Source organism: Montipora capricornis, chromosome 10 (genome assembly GCF_036669925.1).
Source record: "Montipora capricornis isolate CH-2021 chromosome 10, ASM3666992v2, whole genome shotgun sequence".
NCBI lineage: Eukaryota > Metazoa > Cnidaria > Anthozoa > Scleractinia > Acroporidae > Montipora > Montipora capricornis.
Window position 1 is genome coordinate 64240783 of NC_090892.1, and position 15000 is coordinate 64255782.

General features: G+C 40.3%; 1 protein-coding gene across 3 annotated transcripts in view; it reads right to left on the minus strand.

The window, feature by feature from the left end:
* Nucleotides 1-15000, minus strand: part of LOC138022088 (calretinin-like) — a 22761-nt gene that overhangs the window by 666 nt on the left and 7095 nt on the right. For 2 of the 3 annotated variants that reach the window (XM_068869109.1, XM_068869111.1), the window contains 8 exons: nucleotides 11888-11971; nucleotides 10184-10240; nucleotides 9560-9637; nucleotides 7841-7896; nucleotides 3890-3929; nucleotides 3722-3778; nucleotides 2826-2897; nucleotides 1452-1889 (listed from right to left, as the gene is read on the minus strand). In XM_068869109.1, the coding sequence (XP_068725210.1) occupies nucleotides 1617-1889; nucleotides 2826-2897; nucleotides 3722-3778; nucleotides 3890-3929; nucleotides 7841-7896; nucleotides 9560-9637; nucleotides 10184-10240; nucleotides 11888-11971 (717 nt within the window). In that variant the 3' untranslated portion in view covers nucleotides 1452-1616. Of the gene's footprint in view, nucleotides 1-1451; nucleotides 1890-2825; nucleotides 2898-3721; nucleotides 3779-3889; nucleotides 3930-7840; nucleotides 7897-9559; nucleotides 9638-10183; nucleotides 10241-11887; nucleotides 11972-15000 lie in introns of those variants that run through there. The other variant, XM_068869110.1, reaches the window with a different exon arrangement.

Below are 15000 nucleotides of genomic sequence, written 5' to 3' on the forward strand. Positions count from 1 at the left end.
CCGAGGGACACCTCCATTCTTTTACATAGGTCGACTCATTCAATGATTTTGAAGGGGAACCTTGAACCCCCCAAAAATAACTTTGCATGGACCACGGGTTATGTTTACCATCAAATTTGTTTAAATTTTTTGAAAGAAAACGTTTATATCCGAAATATTTCCTTTTTTTCAGTTTTCAAAAATCCCGCGTTACGTTTTCCCTGGTTTTTTGCACAAAACAAAACTCTTTGTGTTAAAATTTTTGAACAACCATAACACCGCAATTATCCAAGAGAGGGCGCCCAGGAAAGCTGAAAGTGAAAATAAGCTCTTACATTTTTTTATTGTTTTACTCTTTTTTTATTGAAAAGGAGTGTAGGTTCCCTTTAATTTAACGTTATCGAGGCGGGCACTAGCATTAGTTGCGTAAGAATTGACTTCCTGAAGTCCATCTGCTGGGCCCAGTTGTTCAGAACAAGGCTTGACTTTCGCCCGCCAAAATAGCAATAAAGTTGTAAAAAGCAAACGCTCAGTCAATTTTGGAAGCTTAAGGGGCAGTGTCACGCTATTTCATTCAAACTTCAAAACACTAAAATACGTAATCAAGTGAAATTGTGTTGGCTCGCAGTTAAGAGCGCAATTTACTATTGCGTCGAGGAGCCTGAAAAATTCAGGACTTCAACGGTTTTTGAACCCGTGACCTCGCGATACCGGTGCGACGCTCTAACCATGAAGCCACTGACGTTGGGAGCTGGTCATTTCTAGGTTCACATGTTCCCGTGATAAGTGATTAATGAACGAAATACGTCTTTGCATCAATCAAGACCAAAAAATAATGTTGTAGTTTTGTTCCCAATAACAATTGAAGTGCACTGAAGCTATTCTTTGTTATTTGCATCCAAGGATGGAGAGGATGGAAATGAATTGCAACTTGAAAAAAAAACTGATTCGGAAATGGTGTCCGCAGAAAGTCGCAAAAATTAAATACGAAGAGCTCTTTGTGCAATAAATACGTGTGAGCTTAATTTTACCCAACAGCAAATTAAGCCTGACAGTGCCCCTTTAAGTCGTGGGAGAAAACAGACTGCAATTAAAGTTTCCCGTAATCCAGGATTTGAACAACTGGACCCTGGAGAACAGTTGAAGTTTGTTTTATCTCTTTTGGGGAATGTATTTTTTTAATCTTTTGAGAGCACCTTTTTGATGGTTTGAAGTGACCAATAGACCAATTCGGCAAACTCAATGTTGAACGCAATTCAAATCTCTCGGGGTCAAGATTCTTTGTGTGTTGAATTTACACGACAATGAAGCATTCACATTTAAATGATATGGAAATACTTGGAACAAAACGTTTTACTCCCAAATTGGATACAACTTTGAGTTAGCCGAATTGGTCTATCAAAGGATATCACCAAGGTCGCGACCTTTTCCATCTACAAGTCAACTTTCAGTGTCGTCTCCTACCACTTGGATCCATTTCTTTTCCATCTTCATTTTTTTTTTTAAATTGCTTCATTTAAGCCGTAACCAACAGTACTCAGGAAGAGTCTCAAAAAGAGCTTATGAAAAGCACACATGCAGTTTGGTAAAATTTAAAGCTAAACTTTTGAAGGCTTCGTTTGAATATCTCAGAGCCATCAGACTAACCAGCAACAACCCGCTTTGCCGCCAGTAGAGCCACCATCGTCTGTTTTCTGTTGCTGCTGTTCTATTTTTTCGGCTTCTTTTTCTGCTCTTCTCTCGGCTTTCCGCCCTTCCGCGTCCACCTTGATCTCTTGCACTCGTCTCGACTGCGCGACAGAGAAGAACAGGCCGAGTTCCTCTTTCTGTATTCCGTCATCTCCGTCACGGTCGGCAAAACGCAGGATAACATCTCGCTGATCACTTATCGTTTTCATGTCTGGTGGCTCCTGGAGAAATTAAAAAAACTCTTTTTCGCATTCACGCATCATGTCTTTATCTTAACTTTTTATCTACTTTTAATAAATTTAAAATACATTGCTTTTCATACGATTTCGTCAGAGTTATGGAACATTATGTAACAATGTTAATACTAACAATCAGATTCTGTGTCTTCTGCGCGTTGCTCCGGAGCTTGTAAACTTTTCTAGAGCTCTGGTCCTACATGCTTGCATGGGGTCAGAAAGTTAATTAAGTCTCTTCGATAAATATTTGGATCTCTAAAGGCCTGTAACATGATTGCAAACCACTTATCCCTCTCAACAGTAAAGCTTTGTCAAGTCCTCGAATGTTTGCGAAAGTTAAATCGTATATTTTCAAATCCGCGCGGTAGTTTGAATCTATGCTTTCTCGATTTGGAATTATCGTGGATATTTCTTTCGTCAATCGAAAACATCAGAATGCTATGAAATTTTGCTTCCTGCAAAAATTTATGGTGTTTGGAAAGCAAAGGTATTTTGTACTTTCAATTGTGCATTTTACAGGGAAATACATAGAAAAAAAAAAATAACATTTCAATCAAACGTCGCAAGTATAACTTGAACGAATTCAGTCTCTCGAATACCGATCACGCCGTAGGAAGTTCGACTTAAGGGCTAAGAACTGCCTTGTGTCACTTTAATTTAGAGACTTCTAGCAGCTCTTTTCTGTATAGTCGAGAGAGAGAGAGAGAGAGAGAGCGAAAAAATCCGAAAGCGCACAGCGCGACGAGGCTGGAGCATGTGGAAGAAACGAGAAGAGACTGGGGAGAGACGGCCCCCATCCCCACTTCGCTCGCTCGCTCCAGTTTTCGGCTTTTTCGCTCGCCGATTTTCCTAGCCTTCTCGACTAACGGACTGCTAACAGTCTAATCTGAGGCGAATGATAGGACGTTGTGTAATGCTTACACTGTTGTTCTTGATGTACAGATCTCTTATAAGAGCGTCAAGCTCAGCTCCACCAATACTTCCATTGTGATCCTGTATACAAAAGCAAATAAAAGAACAGATTCGTGATTTTTGAGAACTTGCGCTTGCGGATTGGCTTAAGAAAATTTCGCGCCACATTCTCAGCCAATCAGATGCATGTAAAGGAAAGCCAGCTATGGGTTTCCCGCGCCCTGCCGTTGCATGAATTCGAGGTGTAAAAACACTGAAATTTCCCACAAATACTTGTATACACAGGAGTCCATGTTTGAGCGTACAACTCCCATACTAGGTCTACGTCACAGCATTTTCATACCAAGCTATTCTTATAACATTTCAATTGAAAAAAGAAAGAAAGATAAAACTGCGATAAAATATTACTCACTTAAGGAATCAAGAACTTGTCCGAAAAGGATGACGTTTCGACGTTCGCGGACGTCATTAGGAAGCTTAAGTACGGGACATCTTAGTGCCCCGGACGACAACCACAAAGTGTGCAGTTTTCCAGTTTAACTTGTCCTGAAACTATCACATTTATACTGCTAAGTATCTTTAGATTTGAGACGATTAGTTAAAAGGTCTCGTCCTCCATGGTTCAAAAACGTCGCGAGGCTTAATTAAGTTCCTTGTTATCTTTTTGAATGAGATCCAAGAATGAACAATCTCATGGCGAATGACCAATCTCAACGAAAGGGTAATACTTGATTAGGCTTAACAAGGCTTTTGATTGGCTGAAAAGGTCTGCAAACGTCATTCGTGGGGAAATAACTTTCTTTTTAGATCGGTCTGTAAAATCATCGTGATGTAAATATATCGAATTAGAAACCTTGTGGTCAAAATTCATACGTCTTTTAAAACAAATCATTGAATTAACTTGCCTGGTCATAGTGGTACCATATCTTCTCAAATTCAGTTCTTGTCAAGTCTTTTCTGATCTGATCGTCGACGAAAAGCAAAAAAACACTGTTATAATTAATGGAAAGTTGATCCTTGACAAAAAAAAGGCTTAACCAGGATGAACTTAAGAAGAGAATCCTTTAGTTTACCTGAAATTTCGCCAGAAAGTTTTCTTCCACCGGTAACAATCTAGAAAAGCGAGAGATGAACTTCCTTTAACCGTACCAATCTGTAGCTTTCGATAAACCTAGCCTGTCACTAATGAGACGAAACTGTTTCGGTAAACCAGCTACGAGATCCAAAGCGGCTACGCATGCAACTTCAGTTCGCATTTTTCATATCCAGTTGAGATTTAAATTTCAACAGGAATCCTTTTTTTTTTTTTTTATCAGATAAGTTCAGAAATGCACGTAATTGGAGTTTTATTGACACGTTAACTGTTAGTACACTCGGACAAGACTGATGTTGATGTTGGCGCGAGAAAGGAAATTGAAATTATTGAAATCTGCGCGTTATGGACACTTTTCAGCTTTAATAAGACTCCTTTCAAAAAGGTTCAAGAGATCACCTTCATGGGTTACAAAGTCAGGTTTTCACGCGACTGAAAGATTAAAATCTCTGAAAAAGTTGTCCACACCATTCTTGTGTGGTTCTGACGCCAGCCACGGCTAACTCAAACTGAGGCCCTTTTCGATATATTAAGGAAAGTGGATGATGTGTAAATATTTAGCATATTCATTCCAACGTGTTCCTACTGTTTTTGTCCTCACTGCCTCACTATCAAGCTGAATATTTGATACTTCGAAAATGGCCTATTATTAAAAACTGAACTACAGATATCAGATTTTCAGCATTTTCATTGGCTCGCCGAACACATGCGGGCTATCAGTTCCTATACCTGCTGTACCTAATATGGTCAAGGAACGCGTCAGCAATAAAGCGAGCAAAAAACATTTCTGCAACCCTGAAAACATGTACATGGCCGACAAGAGCCGTTTTGGACCGGAATTGACCGAGGTAGAAATCAATGCTTGAGTGGAAGAGTAGTTGATCCTGGAGTTTTTTAATTGATAAGACAACTATTCTACTCGGGCTTGCTGGATATAAAATGATTATAACAAACTCGGCGCGATATCTATCACTTCATATCCAGAGCGCCCTCGTATTAACTGGCGTCCATCCAGTCCTTTCGCGGCGCTAAGCTTAGTTTCACGCAAAAGATATTAAATAAATGGAAAATTATAAATGTCTCTTAGATTCTTCTCCCCAAGTAAGGAAAAAAAATGCTGCATTTACACTTAACTAAAAACAATGGATTTCCTGACACTTCGATTATTGTTAGAAATAGATGGCAAATCCATAGAATTAAGGGGACGCGTCTAGTAAGATATCAATCTCTACATCCATGTTGCCGTTAAAATCCATTCTCAGGTTGAATCCGTTTTTACGTAGGTTAAATTGGTGATCCTCACTTTACCTGTAGGTTGAATGCGAGCTCAGATGAATTGAAGAAACTTTTGGAGCCTAAATTAAGCCTAGAGAAAAATTAGGGTCCGGTTAGGATTAGTTTTGGTTATTGTACATGGATATCAATTCACTTATTATACAAAAGTAAATAATGATAAGAGCTGTGTTGGGTTGAACATCTTCGCCGTAGTAGTGTAGTGGTGAAGACACAGAACTATACATCTGGGCCCGTTGTTCAAAAAGCCGATTAACTCTAATCCCAGATTAAAAATTAACCAAGGAGTTTATTTCTCTGCTCCCAAATGCTGTTCAATGCTGATATTCGGCAAGACTTTACATTAGAGGAAGTCAAACTTGAAAAACAAAATTAAGCAAAAGGAACTTTCACCAAAAAGTGGAAAACATGAAACAAAAGTTTACACTAATCCAGGATTAAGTTAATCGACCTTCGAACAACCGGGCCCAGCTGGAGGGCCCGAGTTCGAGTACCGGTAAGTGCAAAGTACAATTTTTTGATGCCTTACTATCATGTTGTAATGTTGATAAGTGTATGATTACAGAAACTGATAAAATGATATAAAAAAATTAAGTCGACGATGAGTTGAGATGCGTAAGACAGTGCATGAGAGAAAGTATAGTCAACCTAGATAAAATGAGGATCACCAATTTAATCTTTGTAAAAACGGATTCAACCTGAGAACGGATTTAACCGACAACATTTTTACACTTATCTAAACACAATGGAAATCCTGACACTTCCCTTATTGTTAGAAACAGATAGCAAATCCATAGAATTAAGGGGACACGTCTAGTAGGATATCAATATTGGACGTGCATCTAATTATCTCTACGCTCCAGCGCTCGGTAAGTTATGGTCGCCATATTGGACGGGCGGAAAATCTGGGACGAGTGAGATCTTCCGACTTCCACCCGTCCAATATGGCGACCGAAATACAAAATTACCGTCTGCAAGCAGGCTATTTTGGACTTTTGGCTGTTCAAGTTTGGCTTATGTGGCTTCATACACCATAATTCTTTTTTGAGACATCACCGCAAAGCCGGCCACATTTTGCTGGAGAATTCAGGCCAGACCACACCGTTAATTCCGTGCCCACTTTTATCGAATAGTGAATAGGATCTCTAATCTGAAATGCGTTGAACTCACAACCTCCTGCACGCTACTCCGTTGCTCAACCAACTGCGCCAAGCGGTTGTTTTGCATTATGGACATAAACTGAATGCCTTAACAATGAAACTTGGACATCGTTTTGTTTTCTCTGGTCTTGAAAACGTATTCAAAGATCGAGTTTTTCAGCAAGACCAGATTTTCGTTTCAAAAATTGCTTTTCGGACCAGGGGCCCTTTTGTCGAAAGTCTCGAAACTTTACGGGTCATTTTCGGGTGTCAAATTTCCCTTTGTATCTCGAAAACGGAGATGATTTAAGTCGTCAAACGTCACAGTCATGATTCTTTCAGTTACCTTGAAAACATGTTATCTGCTTTCCAAAATGAGCGGTTGGCAGTTTTTACAAATGGCTTTTCGAGCCCGAAAAGTTTTTGGGACTTTCGAGAAACGGACCCCAGAAGGGTTTTCCATCCTTTTCAGAAACAGGTCCCTGGGTAAGAGCCCCGGCGTGCACAACCGGGGTGAAATTTCTTACACTAGCGCCTTTTACAGGAGCCTTCCTTTTTCTGTTTTTGAAAACTCAGAAAGAGTTCGACGTCCTCCTTTTCATGGCATTTTCGACTATCCACATTAGATCACCGAAAACGAACGAAAAATTAGATTGAAATGAGCCCACCTAACATTAATTCAAGGTGTCCCGATATTTTGGATCGAGACATGCAGACATTCCCTTCCTTCCTTCCTTCCTTCTGCGGGGTGCAGGGATGGCGCAGTGACGAGAGCACTCGTGGCCCGGGTTCGATTCCTAGACCCGGCATTATATGTGAGTTGAGTTTGTTGGTTCTCTACTCTGCACTAAGAGATTTTCTCCAGGTACTCCGGTTTCCCCTCTCCTCAAAAACCAAAATTGGACTTGATTTGTATGAATTGTTAATTTCAATTTATAGTGTCCCCAATTAGTGCTTCAGCGCTAGAACGACTAGACACTTACATAAAGTTCCTTTCCTTTCCTTTCCTTTCCATCTTAAGACCCCGAACCACCGTTTACAAAATACTTGCACTCTAGAGAGCGTTTTCGAAAACCTCGATTTCGCAGACGTACACCTCCGTTTTCTATCGGATTAGTGTGGACAGAAGGCGGAAACGGATAAGAAGGTATGCTCTTCAAAAAAAAAAGACATTAATTAACGTGGACGGTGCTTAAAATGCGTGCCGAACGTGCAGCACGTATTACATTACGTTTTTGTAGCGTCGTTCTTAGCGTTGCCATCGTCAGTCGTTGCTAATTCGCCCTAGTAAAAATACGTCCTGATTAATGAGCTGGGAAAAACAAGGAGCGATACCTTACAGTGGTTACTAAGATACTTATTATATCCCCAGACCTTTGAATCAAGCAACACCAACAAAGTTTTAGATTTAGCGAGCACTACTGCAGAATACTAAATTGATCAATCATACCGCGCGTACTATCAGTTACTAGACACATGATGAAATTGCAGATACTTACTTTGCCATTTCAGACAACTCTATTTCTCCATCATCATTCTTGTCAAAAGATTCAAGCTGAAAACAAATGTCAAATACCGCTTAATATACTGAACTAATGATGATCCACTTGAATATCGGGACCAAGAAAAATTACGGGCTAGAGAGAAAAAGCGTTAGTCTTGACTTCTCTTTGAGTTCTTCATTAAAAAAGGCGCACGGAGAAGGAACACTAGACCATCTAAAAATCCACCAATACCGAACAACACCCCTGCCCTTCCCCTCTGTCTTTTTGTCAGTTTATCTAAGCTAGACTAAGATCTTAAACTACGCGGTTCACATATCGCTTACAGGTTTAGTTTGTTCCATAGAGCAAATGTGTTCACAATAAACTGAATTACAGTACAGGACATGGTCATTCCTCAACAAATGAAAGTTGCCACTACTTAGTAAAGTATGAACAGTGAATTCAACCGTAAAGCGAGTACGAATGTCATCGATAACGGGCGTCTGAAGACACCGGCATTCGGCGACTAGAAGTGGCGTTTTCTGATTTCTAACGAAATTTCTCGGGCATCTTCGAGTAAGTTCTTTCGATTCGAGTGCCGACTTACGACCGTGAGAAGTTCACGTCGTCGACAACCGCAAAGATAACGCCAAAAAACAAAGCAAGCGTGCTCCACAAGCGGCACGCGTTTTGTACATTTTTACGCCGTACTCGCAAAAGACCCAAACTGAAGGTTTTGACCACTATGTGTACAAAGAAAAAGAAACCCTTTCTTTTATGTCTTTACATTTAAACCGCTCATACCAAGCCCATTTTGCGATACTTCTCCCATATTAGGGAGCTTCAGCAACGACGGCGGGAACGGCAACGAGAACGTCATATTAAAACATAAGTTCACGTTATTGCGATCACTTCACGACTATTCCAAGCTTTTTAATATGACAAAGGTGTGGCAGTCCCTCAGGAATGAAACCGTTACCAGCGGCGCTTGATTTAGGGGAGAAAAAATGAGAATTTATCTCCAAGTGCTGACGTTCTCCATAACACCTCAAACTTGGTTATTTCACGTTGTTGCTTTGCTGACGACGGCAAAGAAATGGACAAAAATGAAAAAAGCACGTGCTGGGCGTGCAAAGCTATTGTTTTTGCCCACTGAATATGCAAATTTGTAACGTTCTCGTTGCCGTCGCCGTTGTCGTTGCTAAAGCTCCCTATTTTTTCAACGTGGACGAGGCAGACGATTCATAAAATACTAACTGAACAAGAATGGAAAGTTTAATAGGCCATTTCCGACTTCATGTCTGCCTCCTCTTCAAAGCGAGTCTAAATGCAAAGTTTTTGTGCTGGTAATTACATATTTACATATGAATGAAAACTAATTTGCATAAGAAAAACTTCGTACTTAGACTTGCTTTGAAGAGGAGGCAGACATGAACTCAAAAATGACCCTTTAAAACGGGACTTTTTCGCAGACTTTTCGGTTGTTGTTGTTGCTTTCTTAAACTCCCCTTTAGTGTGCAAATGGGGTAACGTAAACGCTCATTAGACGGAAACGCTCTGCTTGCGATTAGAATAAGAAGAAAACCCAAAACGCCTTGACATAGTCCATTGCCTCTCTGGTTTGAAAAAGCCTGACTTAGAAATTGTCTACATACCATTACGAATTCATTTCGGGGTAAGGGGGTGGGGCAGATTTATGATCTTGCTACGTTGTAGTTCAGATGCCATACTTACAGCTCCATTCACGTATTCTTCAACCCTCTGTGGACTGACGCGTGGATTGTTAACTGTCAACAGATCCTTGAAGAAACCCTGCAACACAGGACAACAAAATACGTTGAAGCATGGCCGCGTCCAATCTTCTATCCATTTTCCAGCGCTTCGATCACTCCTTAGTCCTCAAAGTTTGCGCTTAGTCAAAACCTAGGTGTAACACGAAGTTTTGGAAACCATCATTTGCTTCTAGCCTCTTGTAAACACGTACAGATTGAAGAACATTTAAATTAACTACGAAACTCATTTATTCGCAATTGCATTAAGTATTTGACGGATGATAAGCTTTTAAAAGGGGCAACTGGTTCAATTTTAGCTGGCGGTGCGTTTTGCCAAGTTTACGACATAATGCTTATTTATAGGACAGATTTTAAATTCGTCTAGCTAGAAAGTAGTTTCGTGAGCACTTTTCTTGTGACTTCCTCGTATGAGCGTTTTCCCGCGCCAAGCGAATGCGAGTGACATGTATTCAATCTACGCTATGATTGGCTGATTTCATTGCTATCGTCGGTTGTGATTGGTCAAAGACGTTATTACTTTTGGCGTTAAAGGGCTGAATTGAAAAAGACTTTTTTTCATACTTACCCTTAACTGCTTTTTCTCCAGGTAGCCTTCTCGGTAAGCATCATAATGATTCCATATCTAAAACAAAATTCGCGCGAAATTAATAGCTTTGACAATTTAACCCCTACCAATCCGTTACCGAAGGGTTTCTTGTAATGACATCTTAACATAGTAAGAATTTCTAGTCTTGTCGAAAAAGGACAATCACGTGCTTAAGCAAATTCGACAACGACAGCTCCGATAACGTCATCTTTAAATGCAACTTCCCGTTGTTCCAAGTGGTATTTTGGCATGTGACGTATGTCGAAAATATGCACACGTTTCAAATTGGATTTAAGGAACAAGATTCAGGGTATGTATTTGGTGTAAACTTTGAGAAAAAAATCATAATTTCATCTTCGGGAGCTCACGTCCTCCACATACTTAGGCTTAAATTTGGTTATTTCACGTCATTGTCAGGACGAGACCGGCAAATTAATGCATGAAAATAATGTAAACCGAGGACGTGGCAGTAAGGACCGAGCGCAGCGAGGTACGCAAAAAACGACTGAGGGCCAATATTCCCAGTAAGGTCCCGCGCAATTGAGGTTAGTAAGTTGTTTATGATAGGGCATCGTTTCTTTGAGCAACCGGACACTTCTTCGCTTGGTGAATGTTCGTAATCTTCGTCTTCCATCAGACAAACTTGAACGGTAATCGTTTTACATGTAAAACTAAATTCCGCTTGCTCTAATTGTACTGTTGTGATGAAAAATAAATAGATTCCGCTTTTTAAAAACTCTTTTTGTGTTTCGCTCAACTTGAATTTCCCGGCAGAGAGCAAAAGTACGGAAACGGCCCGCCGTTTCCATGGTGATGGTCCGTACCGAAAAATCTCGACCAAAAACCAGCCAATCAGAGTACTCTATTTAGTCTGAGAATTTTTATTTATTTATTTAACTTACCCAGTCTAGCTGACAGAGCGCCACAACAGTTTGCGCCAATTACTGTGGCCCCTTTTTTAACCCTCCCAACCATGATACACAAGGGAAGACAGACCACAACCCCTTGAACTACGCGCCCTACTCTTAGCGACAAGTGTGTGGGTTCTTTTGCGTTACGCAGGATTATGAACATTGAAGGGTTGTTAGGCGGGGCCTAAGGTTTATCGTCCTTATCCGAGAAGACTAGAGAGTCAAACCATTTACATATGTAATTAAAAAGGCAGCACTTTCTCCTCACTTATTTAAAGACCCTGAGTTTTGGTTCGGCCGGAGTAGAAATCACGACCTCCCGCGTGACAGCCCGGTGCTCAAGCAACTGAAACACCGGTTGCATCTTCATGTCCCAAAAGAAATCAAAAACAATGATTATGCAAAATTTGGGGAAGGGGGGGGGGGGGGGGGTTAAAAATATGTATTATGGGACTTGATAAAGTAGAGAATAAAATGAGACACTTGAAAGTTATTATTATTATTATTATTATTATTATTATTATTATAGCCCTCAAACGAATAGGGGAAGGTTGAGGTACGAGAAGGGATCCCCATGCCCCATCATAGTTATTAAAAATCAATTTTTAGTTTCGCAAAGGTGTTTTAAGTTCTCGTTCCCAATGCCGCGCATATTTAAACATTTCATTACGTCATTACGACTGGCCAATCAGGTCGTAAAAATAGCTGTTCACTTACCTTTTCTTCTCTTGGTGTTATTTTGTATCATTTTGTATATTGTTAGGAATCTTACCCTCATGAAATCGACGCTAGAGATTTTGGATTCTCGGTGGAATTGAAGAAGAAAATTCTGTTCTGTGGGAAGTATTTGTGCTACCTGTAAAAAGCAAAACGTAGCTCATTTGTTACGAGGCTAATCTGAAGTACGGAATGTAACGCCATGGATTAGATTTCTTTGCTGATCAATACTGACCCAATGGTTGGACCATCACTGCCTTATTTGGCTCAGATTAACACCAGGTCTCTGACAGAGCTAGCAGGAAACTCTACCAGAGCCCAAGTCATGGTGATAGAAAATCGTTTTTAAATTGTTGTCTATTTTTTTCGTTCTAAGAAAATGCCAAGGGAAATGTCATTGCCTTATTTATGAGATGCTTTTCATCACAAAGACCTCAAGTCCATTTTGAAAGCGAGGAGTGACTCTGTCAGGGATAAGGAATTTTTTTTTTTACTTGTGATGAAACTTACACACCTTGCTGACACGTGAAATGAACTATAGTTTGTATTCCGTGCTATGTATAGAATATTCTTGCTTCATTTCTTGATTTGACAGTAGAGAGTTTAAGCAAGGACAACGGCAAGCTCAACGAAAACGTAACTCCAAAATACAAACTTAACGCTATTGCAAGTATCTTTCGCGATTATTCCATCTTGTTCGCGTTGTGCAATACCCTGTAACTGGATCAATGGTTACGAACGGTTTTAAAGTAAAGATAGAAATGAATGGTTGAGAGTTGACGTATGCTCACGTTGTTGTCGAAACCTAAAATTTCACGTAGTTGTTTTTGTGGAGTACGGCAAAGAGATGCACGGAAAATCGAGCTGCACGTGCAGCACGATTTTTTCGCGTCTTTTTAATTGATATAATTCTTGCTTTGTGGTGTTGTCGTTGCCGAAGGTCTCGTCTTTGCTTCGAACTCCCTAGTAACGTCTGAGAATGCCGTAACGTCTTCCGCTTTCTTAATTTTAAATAAATAAGTATCTTGAAAATGCGAAGGCGAAGACGGCATTTGAATGTCATTTTGCATCTGTGCTAGCGGAAATTTTTGGATCCAGTACTTCTAATCATCAAAAAATGCCCGTAAAGTTTCGGGACTTTTGAGAAACGGGCCCCATGGCCAGAGCTTCAAATATTGTGGGTGCTAGTCGCCTGTCATCGGTAGCAAAATAAGGCTATGGCGAAAGGTTGCGATATTCCGATCACTTCCATTGCTTTTGCTTGTCATTTCGTGTACGTGTTTTTTTCTCTTGGAAGTCGATGAAAACTAATATCTCTCGCTGTTTTGTAATCATTAAAACAAAAAAATTCCGCACAATACATAATATTTTGCCTACTTTGCTATCGTCACCTACGCCATATATTTTGAAAGCAATCGCTGATATCAAACGTAAGCCGCTGGTTCGAGACGAAACCTCAAGTCCCTTGAAACTGCTTGAGAAACAGCATTAAAAATCGTCATATATGTTGTTTTGATAAGTTTAAGTATTTGTTTAAAAAGAGGTTATTTTAGCATGCAGTTCTCCTTTAAGGGATTTAAGATCTACGATGGCGAGGTAGACGAAAACGGCTTCAAAATATGACTTTGCAATATCGAAACTCAGTTTTTCGAGATTGGTCACAGAGGTCTATCTCGTTCGTGCCGTACGATGTGGGCGAAGTATCTTAAACGTAACTTGGTACGAACACTTTTCAGAGTAAAAGTAGAGAATGAAAGATTCACATTTGTAGGCTCGTGTTTTTGTCAAAACCTCAAAAATGGTGATTTCACGTCGTCGTTATGCAGAGTACCACAAAAATATGTGCTATAATAGCTGTGGTTACACTAGCCTTTTTACCCATGGGTAAATAGCGTTTGCCCACGGGCAAGGACGTTTTTGTGTGTAACCGCTTGACCTAGACCGAAACTGCCCAGGGTTATTTCCAGGGATACATGAAAAAAACAAAAACAAAAACAAAACAAAAAAACAAAAGAACTTCCGAGGACAGTTCCTGAACTGAAAATTACGGTTTTTCTGTTCCCTGAGGTGGCTTGGCCAATCATAAACCAGAACGTAGCTAATTGCAGTGCTCTGAGTTGACCTCTGATACCATAGGCAGCCCAAGCTCGCGTCACTACAGACCGCCGTTGAGAATTTAAACGCGTTATAAGACTTTGTTTGGGAAATAAAATACAGTCCATTATGAAGCCTAAAAAATGCTCAATTTAACATTCAATCAATAAAATGCGGGTTCTCGAACACCATGGTTACGAGTGACGCTGTGGGGATGGGGTAAGTGTTGTACATGAAATGACTGTACCCTCATCGAGCATACATGTCCAATACACTCGACCTGAGTCGGGTTGTCTTCACTCGCAGGCGGATTGAGTCCGATCGCGACCGGAACCGGAATTGGGTGCATGGCGCTTGATCAATGGTACCGGAAGTGAGGGTTAACAGGAGCGAGAGGGGTTGAAAAAGTTGGCAAACAGACTCGATCGGATCCGATGGAGACAGCTCTTCCTGGCAAGAGTCAATCGGACTCTCGGAAGTCAGTTCGCGCGTGACAGAAAATATCTCTCAGCCATGACGCGAAACAAGCACACGCTACACGTGAAATATACGTCGTTCTTAAAGCCATGAGGCGATACAAGCGCGCTACACATGTAACATTAGTCGTTCTTTAAGACATGAGGCGAAAGTTAACATCACGAAATATTGCACTCCACACTATACCTCGTTCTTTAAAGCATGAAGCTGAACAAGATTTTCACAAATCCAGCTCATATTGAATTTCCGATTGCGACAGAAATTCTTGTCATCCAATCTCCGACAACAATAAATTATTAGCTTTTCAGTCAAATCCACTGATTTCAGTGACGAAGACAAAGATACTCTACGTGAACGAGAGCCTTTCCCTGGATGAAAACTTTCATTTGTTTTTCTAATTGAAATTGTGATTAATTCCATAAGACATTAGAAACTTCTATAGCATTCTGGAACTGTTCTAGTTAAAAGAGCTCTATATTGATTATATGTGAAATATAGAATGGTCAAGGTTATGACATTAGAAAGTTCTATAGCATTCTAGAACTGCTCTAGTTTGAAGAGCTCTATAGAAAGTTCTATATCATTCTAGCACCGCAC